At 56.0% G+C, this 16423-nt stretch overlaps 3 protein-coding genes across 3 annotated transcripts in view; 1 reads left to right on the forward strand and 2 right to left on the reverse strand.

The window, feature by feature from the left end:
* Window positions 1-5456, reverse strand: part of PPP1R37 (protein phosphatase 1 regulatory subunit 37) — a 40871-nt gene extending 35415 nt beyond the window's left edge. Inside the window, exon 1 of the mRNA XM_056796361.1 lies at window positions 4999-5456. Within this exon, the coding sequence (XP_056652339.1) occupies window positions 4999-5200 (202 nt within the window). The 5' untranslated portion in view covers window positions 5201-5456. The remainder of the gene's footprint in view (window positions 1-4998) is intronic.
* A 1817-nt stretch (window positions 5457-7273) lies between these two features.
* Window positions 7274-13718, reverse strand: GEMIN7 (gem nuclear organelle associated protein 7). Its single transcript, XM_001375319.3, has 2 exons — window positions 12935-13718; window positions 7274-7972 (listed from the first exon to the last, which is right to left on the reverse strand). The coding sequence occupies exons 1-2, from the start codon at window positions 13017-13019 to the stop codon at window positions 7614-7616; spliced, it is 444 nt and encodes a 147-aa protein (XP_001375356.1). The 5' UTR covers window positions 13020-13718; the 3' UTR covers window positions 7274-7613.
* A 78-nt stretch (window positions 13719-13796) lies between these two features.
* ZNF296 (zinc finger protein 296) lies at window positions 13797-16118 on the forward strand. Its single transcript, XM_007491578.3, has 2 exons — window positions 13797-14648; window positions 15233-16118. Exons 1-2 carry the CDS (start codon window positions 14027-14029, stop codon window positions 16081-16083), a joined length of 1473 nt encoding a protein of 490 aa, XP_007491640.1. The 5' UTR covers window positions 13797-14026; the 3' UTR covers window positions 16084-16118.
* The last annotated feature ends 305 nt before the right edge of the window (window positions 16119-16423 follow it).

Below are 16423 nucleotides of genomic sequence, written 5' to 3' on the forward strand. Positions count from 1 at the left end.
CTTGCTTTACCTCTATCTTCCTGGAAAGCTGTTACAGACAATGGTGCCTGCTGGTTTTAGATAAATGCTACTTATGATTTTAAAGAAAGCTCTGACTGTTCCTATAAACGGAATTGTTGTTGTTGTTGTTGTTTGTTTAGCAGGAAGGGGTGTCACATTTTGTCAAAAGCTTTTTATGCATCTAATGAAAGAATCATATAATTTTTGTTGTTTTTGTTATGAATATGGCCAATTATGCTGATAGTTTTCTTAATATTGAACCAGTCCTGCATTCTTGGTATAAATCCTATCTGATCATAACATATGAACTTTGTGCTATATTGCTGTAGTCTCCTGGTTAATATTTAAAATGTGTACATCAATATTTATTAGGGATATTGGTCTATGGTTTTCTTTCTCTATTTTAACTCCCTGAATTAGGTATCCAGACCCTTTTTGTTATAGGAGAAATTTGGAAGGATTCCTTTTTTTATTGTTTCAAACAGTTTATGTATGATTAGAATTTAATGTCCTTTAAACATATAGTAAAATTAACTTGTCAATCCATCTGGCATTGGAATTTTTTCCTTTGTAAGTCCATTTATGATTTATCCAATTTATTATTCTAAGATAGGTCAAGTGCCCCAGAAAAAAGAAAGCTCGGGGTCTCAAAGGCAGTACAGCAGAGCCAAAATTCAAAGCAAGGCCCAAGGACTCAAGGTCCTTTTCACCATGCCATTCATTCTTCAAAAGTGATCCCTCCCCCCTTTATGGTTCCATTATACACCTCGAACATTGTATTTGTTTTAGCCTATACCTTAACCCCCCTATTATACTGCAATTCCCTTGAGGACAGAATCCAGATCAAATTTTAGCCTGAATCTCCTCTAGGACCCAGAGCTGCAAACCTAGTCTCCAGTCTTTCACCACCTGAAACATACACCCCATTAAACTTCTTGGCTGGGAAGAGGCAAGGGCCTTGCAGTGAGGCCAAGAGAAGGAATCAGGTTACCATCAAGTCATGTTCCCCCTCCTATAAGGTTCTTCTTGGCCTCTCAACACTACCTGTGAATGGAGAGCCAGGTGTGGCTTCTGGCTCCCCTATCCATACCTTGGTCAAGTTAGTTCTGTTCTCTGAGTTTTAGCTTCCTCTTCTGTGGCCTAGAGGTTCCTTGCAGCTCTGCCATTCCTTGATTCTAGGAGCACTCAGTCTTGTGGAACCAAAGAGGAAAGTGTAGCTGAGCCCCCCAACTTGTATCCACTTGGAGTATGTGCATTATTGTGAGTGGAGGGACTGGATGGACTGTTAAGACACCTCATCTTGAGATAATGGATGTCCAAAGTTGTTTGATTCTATTCTTGGTTTTATAGAAGTGCAGGAACTAGCCCAAGATCAGACAGGAACTAAAGAATTGGAATCTTGGCCTGGGAGAAGCACAGGTTGCAGAAGGGGCAGGAGGTTCCTGAAGTTAAATATGACTCATGTTTTCAAACCAAAAAGTGAAGGAGTGAACAGAATCACACGAAGGGCTTCAAGACAGTCCTTCAGGCGCTAAGCCAAACAGGCCTTCATTAAGCAAGGAAAGGCTGACATATGGTGCTAAAGAGGAAGACATCTCAGGTTCCGTACTCCCCGGGCCACAGGTTCCCTTGTCCAAGAGTCATATCAATCAAAACTGACAAGCATTTATTGAGGTGCTACCACACACAGTCAAAGAATGGAATAATCCCTCCCAGGAAACTTACATTCTAGCCGTTGAGACAAGCACCATTACAAATCACAGACCACAATACACATATCACCGATATAAGGTGAAGATATATTCAGGTAATTTGGGAGGTCCAGGAAAGGCCGCCCACAGAGAAGAGTGCTTGAGCTGCTTCTTCAAGAGAGGACTCTAAAGGCATGAGGGAAAGGTATGGAAATGGAGTACTGAGTGTGAGGGGCAGAAAGGGCTAGAGATGGGGAGATGGCTCAGTGGGCTCAGGCCCCCTTATTCTTAGAGACAGAAGCAGATAGTATGGTAGGAGAAGGCCTAGAAATCAAGTTCACCTCCTAGTTCTGGCTCACCATGAGAACTGAACCCTTCGGGTAAATCCCCCTTTACTTTCTGAGCCTCAAGCGTGATTCTTCCATGCCGTTATGGGAACAGGTCTTTGGGAAAGGCGGATTGGGAAGCTCTGACCCCCTGCCTTTCAGCTCGGATATTCTCTTTTCTAAAAATGCTGTTGTTAAATTGTATCTTCTGTGTCATACTATGAAGTTGGTTTCAAGCAAAACAAACTCTCTGAAACATCACCCTAATGCTTCAATGGTTCCCTTGATTGCCTAAGGGAGCAATTCTTGTTCTAGTCTATTCCCTGACCATGGGCACTCCTGAGTCCACCTTTTCCATAAACTGAGGAAGATAAACTATTATCTTTTGACTCCCTTATTGCTGAGTCCTGGAGTCACTGGCAGGACCAAAGGAGGGGAGGAGCAGGGAAGCCTCTCCTGTCACAGCCCAGTGGCATCATATGCTCAGCATCATCACATGACCCTTGCTTCCTCTTGCTCACCCAGACAAACCAGCCATCCCTTTTCCCTAAAGTTTGCTGAAGTCTGGCCTCCCGCACTCTGCTTCTAGGGCCTTTCAAGTAAAAATACTCTTTAGGTTCCATGGGCCCATCCTGGCTTTTATTAAGGGCCTGCTATGTGCCCAACTGTGTCAAGCACCCCTGCCCTCTAGCAGTTCTCTTGCCTCCTTGTAAAATGTGGAGGTTGGATTAAGTTCTCTGAGCCCTGACTTCTCATACTATATAGAATGGCTATGTGAACCTCAGTCACTAGCTTGCCCTCTCTGGGGTTCACCCAGAATTAGGACCCAAGTCACCTCTCCTAAGGGAATCAGAATCCTGCCTAGAAAGCTCTCCTGTACCAAGCATGCTGGAGAGAAATGCCCAGAACATCCTGGCTGCAGAGAAGGGGGAGGCTGACATTGAGGTCATAGAAATGGGGACCTGTTTCCTAGAGAAAATAATCTGCATTTTGGCCTCCTCCATCTCTTACTTCCACTACCTTCTTTAGAGATCCCTTTAGTTCCTGAAGTTGACCCAGGTTTGCCAGTCTAGACACTTTGATGTCACCTCTAAATTCAATAAATTCCAGTGGCTCTGTATCACCTTCAAGATCAAATGTGACCCTCTCCTAACCTTACTCCCCAAAACGTCCTCTGCCATCCAGTGACACTGACCTTTTGGCCAATCCTCCCATCTCCCAATTCCAAGCATTCTCTCTGGCTGTCCCCCAATCCTGGGATGCTTTCGCTCCTCTGATCTCCCTTCTGACCTCCCTGGCTTCCATCTAAGTTCCAAATATACTCCCATCTTCTACAGGAAGTCAGTCTTTCCTCTGTTAATATAAACTATTTGTCCTCTATGGAGCTTGCTTGTACCTTGACATTTGCTTAGTGCCTCCCTTGTTGGAGTGTAAGCATCTTGAGGGCAGGCACTCTCTTCCACTTAGCAGTACAGTGCCTGGCAGACAGTGGGCACTTAATGGAAGCGTACTGGCTGACTGCTTGCTGGCTTCTGTTCCCCAGCTCACACCTTCTGCCAAACCGTCTCTGGTGACCCCTCTACATCCACTGAGTTCCTGTTGCTGCTTGTGTGACCACACCACCTCTGACCCCTAAAGCCTTCACTTACTCCATTGCTCTCAGCCACAGCCACAACAGGAAGACCCCCCCCCCCCCCAGCTTTCTTCTAGGCCCCATTCCAACTGACCTGCTTTCTTCACTCTTCCTTGATATCTCTTCCTCCTCCTCAGCCCCACCCCCCACATCAAGATTAATCTTTCCCCTGCTCCCTCCTTGGGACCATACCAAGCCCTGCCCCAGCCCCCAATCTCGGCACTGAGGGGGAGGTGGAAAACATGGGTGAATGGCAGCTCTACTACTTCTATCTGTTGGGTGACCTGAGGTCAGCCACTGACCCTCAGGTGCCCCACCCCCAAGCAATCTTCTACCTAAAGACTACCACCACCCTGGAGGTCCCCAAACCCAAAGAGCCAGTTCCTTCCTTCCTCTATCCATCCCCTAGTTACTGCAGGTCAATCCCTGGGGACTGCCCAGCTTCTCCCTCTTCCCCAGCAGAGTCAGGCCCTCCTGGCTGCCCCCCAAAAGTCCAAGGACCAGAGCTTCAGCTTCTCTCCCCTCTGTCCCTCAAGGTCCCCTCTGTGCCAGCAAGAACCAACTTTTCTTAACACCCCCCCACCCCAGGCACTCCTGCTGGCTTCTGCAGGTTCACTGACCCCTGCCCTGCAATCACTGCCCCATATACCAAAGCCTCAAGGCACCTCTAAGGCCACAGTCCAGCTTCCTACAGGGACCACTGATTTTCTCCACAAAGACACCCCACCCCTAGCTGCCCATCAGGCTCCCCCAACCCATTCTTCCCCCTTCTACCACTGCCTCCCCTAGAATGTCTCCTAGAATGAACCAACTTCCTTCAGAATGCACCCCACCTTGGGAGCAACTTCTCCCCCAACTCCCACAAGGACCCCCAAGTTCCCTCCTGCTATACTGCCCCAGAATTGACTTCAAGCCCCATTTCAGGCCCAGGCTGCTTTCCTGTTCTCCAGAGCTCCCTCCTGGTATACCCCAACCTACTTCTCTGGGGAGGCCCCTAGCAGCTCCTAAAGCGGAGCACCTGGACGAGCCAGGCTGGCCCATCAACCCCTCCTGGCTACAGCCTCCTCCGGGCAGTCTTCAGGAGCTGCCTTCGTGGTGGGACTGCAGCCTCCTCCTCCAGGAAGCTCTTTGAACTTATTTCTGCCTCCCCACTCCTTCAGAGTTCCAAGTACGTCCCCCTAGGAAGGCCTCCTCCAGGCTGCTGTCCGGGGCTGACCACCGTGAGTTCTTTTCTACTCTGGGACTGACCACTGTAATCCTTCCCTCCTCCGGGCTAACCACCACCACTTCTCCTCCTCCTCCGAGATGCCCCGGGCCGTGCTCCCGCTCCCTATCCCAGTCATGGTACCGTGTCTCCAGGGGTCCTTGGGCTCCACAGCTCCGGACACGATGTCCTCGTCCGAAGGGAAGGTGACGCGCTTGGCGGCGGCCTTAAGAACGGCGGCGGCGTCTCCCGCTCCGGACGGGGCCTGCTCCGGGACCGGCGCCTCCTCGTCGACCGGGCCCAGCGCAGCGCCGGCCGCCTCAGCACCCACGGGGACGTCCGCCATGGCCTGTTCGGCGCGGCTCGGGCTCAGCGGGGCCCCGGGCCCAGCCCCCGCCGGCCCATGGCCCCGGCCGCGACGCCGGTGCCTCTCGCGTCCCGAGCCTCCGACTTGGAGTCCGGCTACGCCGAGCCTGAGGCGGAGCCTGAGCGCGAGGGACCGACGTCGTCCCGCCGCCGCTGCTGCTGCTGCCGCCGCCGCCGCCACCACCTCCTCCTTCTCCTCCTCCTCCTCCTCCTCCGCCGCCGCCTCCTCCTCCTCGTTTGACGTTGACGTTGACGTCGACGTCGCCGCCCGGGAGCCCAACTGCGCGCCCCCGCCCCAGCGCGCGCTGCACGCACGCTGGCGCCCGACCGGCGGAGCGCGTCCGCAGTGGCACTTTCGCCATCGCCCCCACCCCCCCCCCCCCAACACCGAAAGCTATGGATGGCCGAGATGGCCGCAAAGATGGAAGAGGAAAAATAAAATACAAATAAATGCGGCAGAGGTTTTGGAAGCGGAAAGAAGCGGGAACTGTGATGAATTTGTCGGGGAGAAAAGGAAGATGGACAGAGGCATTGCCGCCGCCAGCACTACAAGGACACGCCCCCGTGCCATATTAGTCCCGCCCATGTGAAGGCGGATTCACTCGCACTTTGGTCAGAGCCGCTTTTGCTAGAATACTTTCCCTACAGATATCCTTTTAAATGCGAAGGGACAAGCTTTAGAAAAAATGCAGAACGAAGGAAAAAGTTGGATACACTGGAAATCAAGGAATACAAAGATAAAGCATAAACTTAATAGGAAGAAAAATAGTTTATGAGGCGAATGTGCAAATGCAGAGAAGCGGACAACTGAGGAGAGGGCGGGGCTGAAAAGCCGTAGCCAATCCAGCCCACGCTCCTGTTGTTGATACTGTATGGAATTGCCGCTCTGAGCTTAAAGGAAAGAAGAGACCGCCAAAACAAAACCGAGGAGACGCAAAATGCTGTGAATAGCACTTCATTTCTAGTGAACGGAATGAAATTTGTGAATGTGGGAATGAAAATACAACTGCGAATGTGCGGAATCGGAAGGCAAGCAGATGGCTGCATCAGTTCCTTCGCCACACCTCCCGTTATGTTTCTCCGCATTCGTGGCATCCGAATCCGCACTTTCGTCACAGTCGACTTGAAGGGATAGAATTGATCCTGTTAAAAAATACCCAGAGGGCGGAAACTCAGGATTCAGATGAACGACGAAGGGAAGGCCGGAGTCTTCTGAGGAAAAAGGAGGGGAAAGCAAGTCAAATGTGATGTTTTGTAGATAGATGAGAGGCCGAAGAAAAAAGAGCCGAGAAGCTGAGCCCCGCCCTCCTTGCGTTCGCTCTTTCAACAAGCACTACATTCGGGACTGGCCTTTCGTCGCAACCACTAAGCAGACTAACTTCGATCAAAAACGCCGGAGGCCACGGACCTTTATACTGGACAGAATGTAAACAAAAAGATCATAGAGGAAAAGAGAGCTCAGGAAGTTTAGGGAAAGTGCTGAAGCGAAAAGGTACCACCTAGACAAGCTTCTTCCGGGCGCAAGCCCCGCCCTCCGCCTTTGGGGGCTGAGCATTTTACGCCATTCGCCGGAGCACTTTCGCCACGATTGCCCCCAGTTCGGGGAAAAGACCCTACCAGAAGCCCTCCGTCTTTCTTACCTCACGGCATCGAGGGAACTGCGGGAATTCATGAAAAGCAAAAAGGGTGGGATGGAGGAAAGAGCGATTCCCGCTGTGCAGTCATAGATCTTGTTTCCAGAAAATACGCCCCGCCCCGGCTCCTCCTCCAGAGAGCTCCCCAGGACCCACCCCCAGAAACCGGCTAGACCTAAACTGCTAACTTCGGGAAGACATCCTCTCTGGCCCTCAAGGCGATGTCATTCCTCCCACAGCGCCTTGCTCCCTCTGGGCTTTCAGACTCCCTCGACTTTTTCCCTTCCTTTCTTCCACCTCTTGGCACAGTTCCTGGCACTAGATAAATGTTTAATGAATTAATGAATGAGGCTGCTGCCTTCCCATATTTGAGAAGAAACAAGGAGATCCCGGGTGAACATGCAAAGAATTAGGCAGTGTCAGTGGCTAGGGACGGCTTTATTGGTGGTCCCCTCAAAGGGGTGATGGACTCCAGTTCATTCCCCTGAAGCCTCAGTCCTGTCAAGGCCTCCTCCTCCTCCTCGCACCAGCGGGGGGGGGGGGGGGGGCGGGGCCTCGGAGCTGGGAAGATTCCTCCCAGTTGTCACTGGTATCCTCCAGTGTCTGAGCCATGGGGCTACTGCAGTCCTTGCATCCCAGGTTGGGACCAGCCTCCCTCTCTGGTCTTCAGGGTTCTTTGTTTACAAGAGAGGTCTGCAGTCAGAGGGCTCAGCTTGAGTGAGGGGATGCCAGGAAGGGGGGGGGGGGGGGGAAGGAGGCTCACAGCTGGAAAGAGTAAGAGATGATGTCAGCACAGCGTAGCAGGGCCTCCCCCTGCACCCCAAGGGGTGTCTGCAGCTGAGACACATGGAAGTTGGCCACGTCAAGGTCAGTGGCCCCAAACTGGGCATCCACCTGGACACGCTCATGCAGGGTAAAGTGGACAGGACGCCCCACCATGGCAAGGATGCTCCGGAGATAGCGCTCCCGAAGGGCAGCTCGTACCCGTTGCTCAGCCACCTCTGCCAATGAACCAGCCCTGTCCTGGCCCCGGACAGCACTGAAGCCCCGGCTGGTGCCATCTGGGCCTCGGGGAAGGCGGATCACAGGGACTGGAGTTGGGATCTGTCTGGTCTCACCTGGGAGAGGAGAGGGAGAGAGAAAGTAGAGGGAGAAAGGGGTAAAGAGAGAAAGAAAAAGGAAGGGAGGGGAGGGGAAGAAAGTACATGAGATGGAGAGGGAAAAGGGAAGAGGGAAAAGAGAGACAGAGAAAGGGAGGGAGGGAAAGAGAGGGAGAAAGAAAAATGAGAGGTCAGTGAGGGATAGGGAGGTAAAGAGGCCACTGTGGGTTAAAATCCTTGATTTCAGCTCTGTAATAAGCCCCTCAGTCTGCAAAAGAAGGATTGGATGAGTTTAGGGATGTATGAGAGGAGCCTAGAAGGAAACTGAGGCTTGGACTGAGCAGGAAGGCCAAGTTCTGACCAGATGTGACCTTGGGCAAGCCTCTTATGGCTGGACTCTAAGATCGTGAATTGTCATTGCCATATTTATAAAGCCCTTAGCATAATGCCCTGCACACAGGAGATGCTTAATGCTTGTTTTCCCACCTCTAAAAAATGTGAGGGATTTCATGGGCTTTTTTTTTTAACTCTTACCTTCCATCTTAGCATCAGCACTGGGTATTGGTTCCAAGGCAGAAAAACAGTGTAAGGGTTAGGCATTGTAAGTTAAGTGACTTGCCCAGAGTCACCTAGCTAGGAAGTGTCTAAGGCCACATTTGAACCCAGGACTTCCCATCTCTAGGCCTGACTCTCAATCCTCTAAGCCCCTCGGTTTTCATTGACTCATTTAAGGGTCAATCCTATGATCTGGTAACTGGCCCACAAGCCTTCACAAAATTCCTCTTAAGTTCTGAGTATAGGGGAGGCAGACAAAACTACAGGGGTCCCTCAGAACATCATACATACCAAAAGATACAAAGCATTCCAAAGCATCCCCAGCAAGGATGGCATGCTCTGACCCAGTGCCTACATGCCAAAGAAATGGAGGCGGGAAAGGAACCATGCCACAGGAACACAACTATTTCCAGCAGCTCTTTTCCTGGGGGCAAAAAAGCAGGATACTAAGGGCGTCGGGGAGGTGCCTACTTCTGAGGGAATGCCTGGATGAATCAGTAGAATATGAGTGTGAAAATTATGCCAGAATTGGCAGCTAGATGGCACAGTGAGCCTTGTTGAGTTCAAATTCTGACGGGAGGACCCTGGGCCAGTGGGACCCGTTTGTCTCAGTCTCAACTATAAAAAGGAGATCAAAACACCCTCAACCTCTCAGGGCCTGTTGTGAAGATCAAATGGACTTTCATCAAGCTTTAGCGCAGGGCCTGGCACCCAGTGGGCACTAGACAAATGCTTGTCAGCCTTGCCAGTAGGAAAGGAAGAAATGGGCTGTTTTGGAGGACAATGGAAAGATTCAGCATGAATCAACAGAGCAGGTCCAGAAGACAGCCAGATTCTGCTGGGCAGCACTCTGGCTTCCTCCCGGGGACTCTGAGCCTTGGGGAATTCAAAGAAGGAGGATTCCTAGAACTCCCCATTCAAGAAGTGGCAGCCATCTAGGCAGTCTTGGCTTCATCGGCCATAGGCCCTGCCAGCTTGGCCTCACTCCTCTTTAGGCCAGTCCACAAGGGTTATCCAAGTGTTAGTAAAGCCCCTCAGGCATACATACTGGGCTGGGGGATCAGACAGCCGTCCAGTTCTGGGCTAGGCCAGGGGATGGAAGGTTTCCCCCTCCGTGCTCTTCATCTGGCGGTTCAGGATCCTCAAGGGACAGCAAGGCAGTGGCCAAAGAGCTGGCCTCTCAGCCAGGATGGGTGGCCCTAGGCAAGCCACTTAATCTGAACCTACTTAATGCTAGCACCTTCCCTCTGGGAATTATCACCAAGTTATCCTGTCTATAGCGTGTTCACACCTGGCAGTTGGCACACGATCTCCTCTGTTGACTGGGAGCTCTTTGAGGGCAAAGACTAACACTTGGCACATGGGGCAGCTAGGTGGTGTCACAGTGTATAAAGCGCCAGGCCTAGAGTCAAGAAGACTCATCTTCTCGAGTTCAAATATGGCCTCAGACACACACTAGCTGGGTGACCCTGGGCAAGTCACTTCCTCTTTTGGCCTCAGTTTCCTCATTCGTAAAATGAGCCAGAGAAGGAAATGGCCAACCATTCTAGGATCTCTGCCAAGAAAGCTCCCAATGGGGTCACCAAGCTCAGACATGGCTGAAAAACAACTATACTATGTTTTTAATAAATGCTTAGTGAATCTTGACTTACTCTTAGGGTTCTATGCAACTGTGTATGGTGCAGAAAGTGGCTGCCAATCTACACTGGTTGTTCCTTTTCGCAAAAGTCTGCTCTAGTCCTTCTCCCTCTCTGCAGGACACCGTAGGACTCTCCTGGAGTGCCCCCCAAATCCCTGCTTGGTCGTATCCTGCTTCTCACTTCTGCCCCTGACTCGGATAAAGAGATGTTTTCCCCCAAAGAGACCCAACACGTTGGGGTCAGGGTAGGGTCAGAAACCAAGCAGGGCAAAGCTTCTTTGGATCAGCAGTGAGGCAGTCTGGGCCTGGGAGTTGGCCAATGAACTTCCAGGTGAGATAAGGGAAGAAGGAGGTAAGGCAAACGGGGGGAGAAGAATGGGAAAAGATCTGGTGTTCCTAGTGGCCTGCAAGCTACAGCAGTCCCAATGTCCTCTGCCCTCAGGAGATCATCCAAGAGAGAGTACTACATTCAGCTCTGGGCACCAACATGATCAGCCCAAGAGAATCCAGAGGAGAGCGAGGAGAAAAGTGAAGGGCCCCAAGTGCTGGAAAAGGGAAGGCTGACCTGAAGGGCTGTGAAGGAAGATGAGATTCAGCCGGGGAAGGAGGGGGTGAGCTGAGGTCACTGAGGGGGGCCAAGGAGCTCCCCTCCTATGTCCCATGGCCCTGCCAGAAAAGTGGCCGCTGTCACCAGACAACACTAGAGGTTCAGTATAAAGGGGGCTCGTCCCCCCTTCTAGGGGCCTCATGAAGCCAGCCTGAGAGGCGGTTAGTGGCGAGAAAAGACCCGGCACTGTTGCGCCCAGACACGAGGAGTTCTTCATGATAACAAAGACTCCAAACAAGGTTATGTGCGCAAAGGCGAGGCAACGGCCAAGCAGAGCAGAAGTGAGGAGGATGGACGCTGGGAAAGGAAGGAGAAACAGAAATGTGACCAATCAGAAACCCGGACGCGTGCCAGGGATCCAGCGCTCCTGGGGGCAGGGACTGTCTGCCTGAGGGCAAGGACTGGAGCCCGGACATCCACCTTCAAGCCCGGCAGGCCCCTCTGGGGTGTTTTTTCTCAGGAAACCTATTTGGCTCGATGGGGCACTGGCTGGTGAGTCTGTTGTCAAAAGACCAAAGTATCCGATTACCGTCTTCCAGCAGGGGAAGCAAAGATGCGGTGGGGAGCTTGTGAGCGCTGAGGGTTCTGGGTACCTTCCATCCCTTTAGAGGTGGCCCCCGGTGCCACAGGAGCGGCGATTCCCCCTTCCCCTCGGCCACCACTGAGCTTGGAAATGAGCCGGCCCGGTCGGAGGCACTTCCAGCCCTCAGAGTTCGGGGCATTTACTCATGGGCTCCTTTGGGCGCTCTCACGCCCCCAGGAGGGAGATGCCATTGCTATCCCCATTTTCCAGATGAGGAAAGGGGAGTGAAGTAGGGTTGGAAACCCCCAATATGAGGCAAGAACTAGCCTCACACACTGCCTAGCAGGGCCACAAATCACTCAATCTCTGCTTGCCTCAGTTTCCTCATCTGTAAAGTGAGCTGAAGGACAAGGCCAACCCCAAATGGGGTCACATGACTGAAAGCCAGCAGGGAAGAGGCTCCCACCCAGAGGAGGTGCTGAGGTGGGGAGACCTGAAAGCTCCTTTGGGCGAGGGACTGAGCATTAGGAGGGGCAAAGTACAGGCTTTAGGAACAAAAGGAGACATCCCCGCCCTCAATCAAGAGGCAAAGCCCAGAAGGGGAAGGGAGGGAGCAGCGGTCAGCGCCCTGATTATATTACCAGGCCTCCAGCTGGGCCCAGACTGAGCAGATACCTCCATGGGCCTCTCCGCCTCCCTTCTGGACTCTCCAGGCCTCGTGCCTGCCCGAGTTGGGGCCCAGCTCAGCCCTGGCCAGCTGGGGTCTCGTTCTGCAGGCCGAAGGGGCCTTTTCCTGCCTTTTCTGCCCAGGGTGGCTAATTTGGAAACAGGTTTTGGCCAATCCCGCCGGGATGATTCGTGTCCTCCGGAGGAGGGGCCAGAAAGAGGGACAGAATTTACAACTCAAAATGTTCTAAAAAGGATGTTGGAGCAAGTTTATTTTGAAAATAAAACAATTGTAACTAAAAAGACGAGCTCGTTGGATTCCTCGGAGACATTTCTAACTCCCCGGCCCCCCCCAACAGCCCCACTTTTGAGGGGGGGCTCCCATCCTTCCAGCCTGCCCCCCCCCCCCCCCCATTCAGGCTAGTTCAGGAATTCCTGACACTTGACCCTTGGCTCCAGAGCTGAAAAGAGGCTTTCACACTGCCTGGCTATGTGACCCTGGGCAAGTCACTTAACTCCCACTGCCGGCCCAGCCCTTGAGGCAGATACTGAAGGTAAGGGTGTGTCTGTTAGAAATTGTGTATGTGTGTGTCTGTGACTTGTCCCCTTCTCTGCTCCAAGAAGAAACTGAAGCTCGGAGGAGGCTAGACGCTGTTTGGGGTTTTCTTGGCAGAGATATTTCTTGGAGCGGTTGGCCAGATGGCCCTCTCCAGTATGTTCCCATTTTACAGAAGGGGAAACTGAAGCTAACAGGGTGAAGTGACTTGTCCAGAGTCACATAAGCAGGAAGGGTCTGAGACCAAATTTGAACTCAGGTCTCTGCCTACAGGCCCTGCGCTCTAGAAAAAAAACAAAACGAACCCCCCACCCCTACCCCAGTCCTCTAGGAGTTCCCAATCTAGTGAAGGGAGAGAAGACGATCTGGGGGTCGGAGAGAACCCCAGGGAGCCCTATTTCCTTAGCCCTTCCTTCCCCGCCCCCAGGGCTCACCAGCGAACGGCGGCGCCTCTCTCCGGTAGCCGGCGCCTCGAGTTTTGGAGGCGGGCTCGGGACCGGGTAATTCCTTCTCGGGCATGGTCCCAAAGCACGAAGAAGGCGAATGAGCAAGCACACGGAACAGCAGGTGAGCAGCGGCGAGAAGCTCAGGGCCGCAGGGTTCTGAACCGGGCGAGCATGCGCTGTTCGGGGACACTTGTTCGTGCGCGCCTGCGCCGTCTGGGACAGCCCGCCGGCCTCGTGTACGCCTGCGCCTTTCGAGGAAGCCCTTAGGGACGCGCGCACGCAGCCGAGTACTTGTAAAGCGCGCCTCGGGGTAGGGGACAGATATTTGTCTCCAGCCGACCGCTGAACCCTGGTCGCATTATGGAGCTCAAAACCTCCCCATCTCCTGGCGGTTCCCATCCAGGGCAGCCCTGTCTTTTCCCTTCAAGCCTTTTCCCCGTCTCTCCGTAACTTGTTGGCACCCATTTGTCCGCACTTCGTCTCCCCGCTGGCCTCTAAGCTCCTGGGGAGACGAGGACAGGCTTTTGTCCCTCTTCGGATGCCCAGTCTCCGCACAAGGCCCGGCACCCAGCATGCATCTAATAGAAGCTTCTTGGAGTAACTTGGCCTTCCCAATCACTGCCGGGGTCTCTACTATCCCCATTTGGCTGAAGGGAAAACTGAAGCCCCGAGGGACTCAAAGGCTTGCCCGGAGACCCTGTAGCCGGAGGCGAGATCCGAACTATAACGAACTAGACTAGGGGGCGGGAAGCGCCCGCCCCCGGACGTTTGGGCGCTAGGGAGTTAGGCGGGGCGGCAGCCAGACCCCAGAGGGAGGAACGCAGATATCCCGCCCATATCACGCCCCCAGGGGCGGGGCGCCGGGTCGCGAGCCCATCGACCCTCCCTGGGGGCGGGGATCTAGCTTGTTCCGCCTCTGTACCGCCCCTGGGGGCGGGGTCCGCTCCCGCCGCCGGCCCCCACGTGCGGCCGTCCCGCCCCGCCAGGTGGCCAGCCCGGGTCACTTCACCTGCAGCGTCTCTCGACCTCGCGGCGGTGGCGGCGGCGACTCCAGCTCGGCGTCCAGCTGCGGCGTGCGCCATGTCCCGGAGGAAGCTCGGCAGCGTTCCCCGCCGGGGACCCCGAGCCGATGAGGCGGAGCCGCGGGCCCTCGACGAGCACAATCTCGCGGGTGGCCCCGCGGCCTCTCCCTTACCCTCCTCGCCATCCCGGCTCCTGCCTCTGCCCCTGCCCGGGCCGGACTGCCCCGACGGTGGGCCGGCGCCGGCGCCGGCGCCCGCCACATCCCGGAGGAAGCTGGGCAGCGCACCCCGCCGCGGGCCCCGGAAAGAGGCCGAGGACCCCATCCAGCTCGGACTACCCCGTGGCCGGGCCTCGCCATTCTCCTCCTCCTCCTCGCCGTCTTCCTCCTCGCCTTCCTCCTCCTCGCCTTCCTCCTCCACGCCGCCCCTGCCCTTCCCGGTCTCCCCTAGCGCGGGCGGCGCCGGCGAGTGGCCTCCGGCCGCGGCCCCAGGTCGGCCAGCTCCCCCTCTCGGGGGCCGCCTCCTCCCCGCAGTCCTCCGGACGTGCCCCGACCTGCTGACGTGCGGCCGCTGCCTACTCACCTTCCCGCTGAGCCAGATCGTCGCCTTCATCGAGCACAAGAAGGGTCGCTGCCAGAGGCCCGCCTGGGGCCAGCGCCCAGACCCCGACGGGGATGCCGGTGAGTACAGCGGGGTCCGGCCGGCCGCGCCCCGGACTTCCCCTTTCGGCCTTGGCCCACACTTGGCCGCAAGGCTGGGGGAGGTGTCGGGGTGGCCCGGACTTGTGGGGAAGAGGGCGGGCGGCGGCGGCGGTAGCGAGGCCCGCCCTGGCTGGCTGGGTTTCACTTCTCTGTGGGCCCCTGGGTCCGCCAGGTGCTGGCCTGCCGGGGAGGGGGAGGGCGAGGGCGAGGGCGCGGGCTGGTTTCCCGGACGGGGCCCTCCACCCCACCCCGGCCTGCCTCTCCCCACCCGGCTTTGCTGCCTCGATGGGCTGGGAGAGGTGACCAGAGGCGCCTGGGGCGGGGGGAGGGATGCGGGCAAGGGGAGCAGCTCCTCCTGGAAACTCCCTTCTCAGTAGCCTGGGAAGCCCCTGGCTGAGCCCAGTGAGCCCGGGTGGGGGTGGATGGCAAGGAGTCCCCTGGCACACGCCTTCCCCGCGGTGGAAAGCAGGCCCGGCCTCGGCCCATTTGACAGATGGGCACCCTGGGCAGCTTCCGGCCGGGTTAACTGCCTCACCAGCGCTTCCTGCCTTCCTTCCACCTAGGGTCCCCCGAGCCCTCAGCCTTCTCCTGCAGCAGCTGTGGCAGCTGGTTCATGGGTGCCTGGGCCCTCCTGCGCCACGCCCAGGAGCACCACGGCCTGGCCATCTACCAGAGCCGGCCTGCCGCGGCAGCCCTAGACAGAGACCCCCCTGGGGCAGCGGCGGCGGCGGCTGCAGCGGCCACGGCCACAGTCCGGACCCGGAGTCACTCCTGCGATTTCTGCGGCAAAGCCTTCCGTTCCCACAGCAACCTGACGGTGCATCGACGCACGCACACGGGGGAGCGCCCCTACCGCTGCCCCCGCTGCCCCTACGCCTGTGCCCAGAGCAGCAAGCTGACCCGGCATCTGCGCACCCACCAACGGGTGGAGCCAGGCGCCGCCCCGGCCCCTCCGGAGCCAGCCGACCACGCTGCGGCCCCCTCGGGCCTAGTCCCACCCCCAGGGCCGGCCAGCGGCGGCAGTGGGGAGGAGGGGGGCGGTGGGGAGCCTGGCTCTCCGGGGGCACCGCCAGCTGGCCCGGGGGAAGATGCTGATGGAGGAGGCCGGCGAAGGGGAGACACATGCGAGTTCTGCGGCAAAGTCTTCCGAAACAGCAGCAACCTGACCGTCCATCGGCGCTCCCACACGGGGGAGCGGCCCTACGCCTGCCCCCTCTGCCCCTATGCCTGTGCCCAGAGCAGCAAGCTGACCCGGCACCTGCGCACCCACGGCCCTGCGCCCGGCCCCCCCCCTTTCCAGTGCCCCCACTGTCTGGTGCCCTTTGGCCTCCGGGCAACCCTGGACAAACACCTGAAGCGACAACACGGGGAGCCCGGCAGTGCTGGGGCACCCCAGCCCCCGCCCCACCCGTGACCCACTCTTTTTGGAATAAATGCTTTTAGTTTTTACCGCCAGCCTCTTTTGTCATGGCAGCCTGGCCAAGGGAGGTGGGCAGGGGCAGTTTCACCCCCCCCAACCATGGCTGGCCAGACCGGTTTGGGGGGGAGGCCAGTAGCGCTCCCACCACCACTGGCGCACCGCTGCCCGGGGCAGGGCCAGGCTGGCACGGAAAGCGGTGGGCCCGGTTCCGGCGTGGGCGAGGCTTGGGCAAGAGAAGAGGGAAGGGGCCTGGGCCTGCAAAGGGCCCCCAGGGCAGAGGTCCCCCTGGCTGCGCTCCCTGTTGTGGGGCTGGGGCAGGGGGGCTCCGGGGACC

Source organism: Monodelphis domestica, chromosome 4 (genome assembly GCF_027887165.1).
Source record: "Monodelphis domestica isolate mMonDom1 chromosome 4, mMonDom1.pri, whole genome shotgun sequence".
NCBI classification, from domain to species: Eukaryota; Metazoa; Chordata; class Mammalia; order Didelphimorphia; family Didelphidae; genus Monodelphis; species Monodelphis domestica.

Excerpts from the sequence above, each read along its gene's own strand:
- GEMIN7 (XM_001375319.3), bottom strand. The coding sequence starts at position 13,019 with ATGCCCGAGAAGGAATTACCCGGTCCCGAGCCCGCCTCCAAAACTCGA. Across the intron at positions 7,973-12,934 it reads AGAGGCGCCGCCGTTCGCTG|GTGAGACCAGACAGATCCCA; the intron begins GTGAGCCCTGGG and ends CTCCTCTCCCAG.
- ZNF296 (XM_007491578.3), top strand. The coding sequence starts at position 14,027 with ATGTCCCGGAGGAAGCTCGGCAGCGTTCCCCGCCGGGGACCCCGAGCC. Across the intron at positions 14,649-15,232 it reads AGACCCCGACGGGGATGCCG|GGTCCCCCGAGCCCTCAGCC; the intron begins GTGAGTACAGCG and ends CCTTCCACCTAG.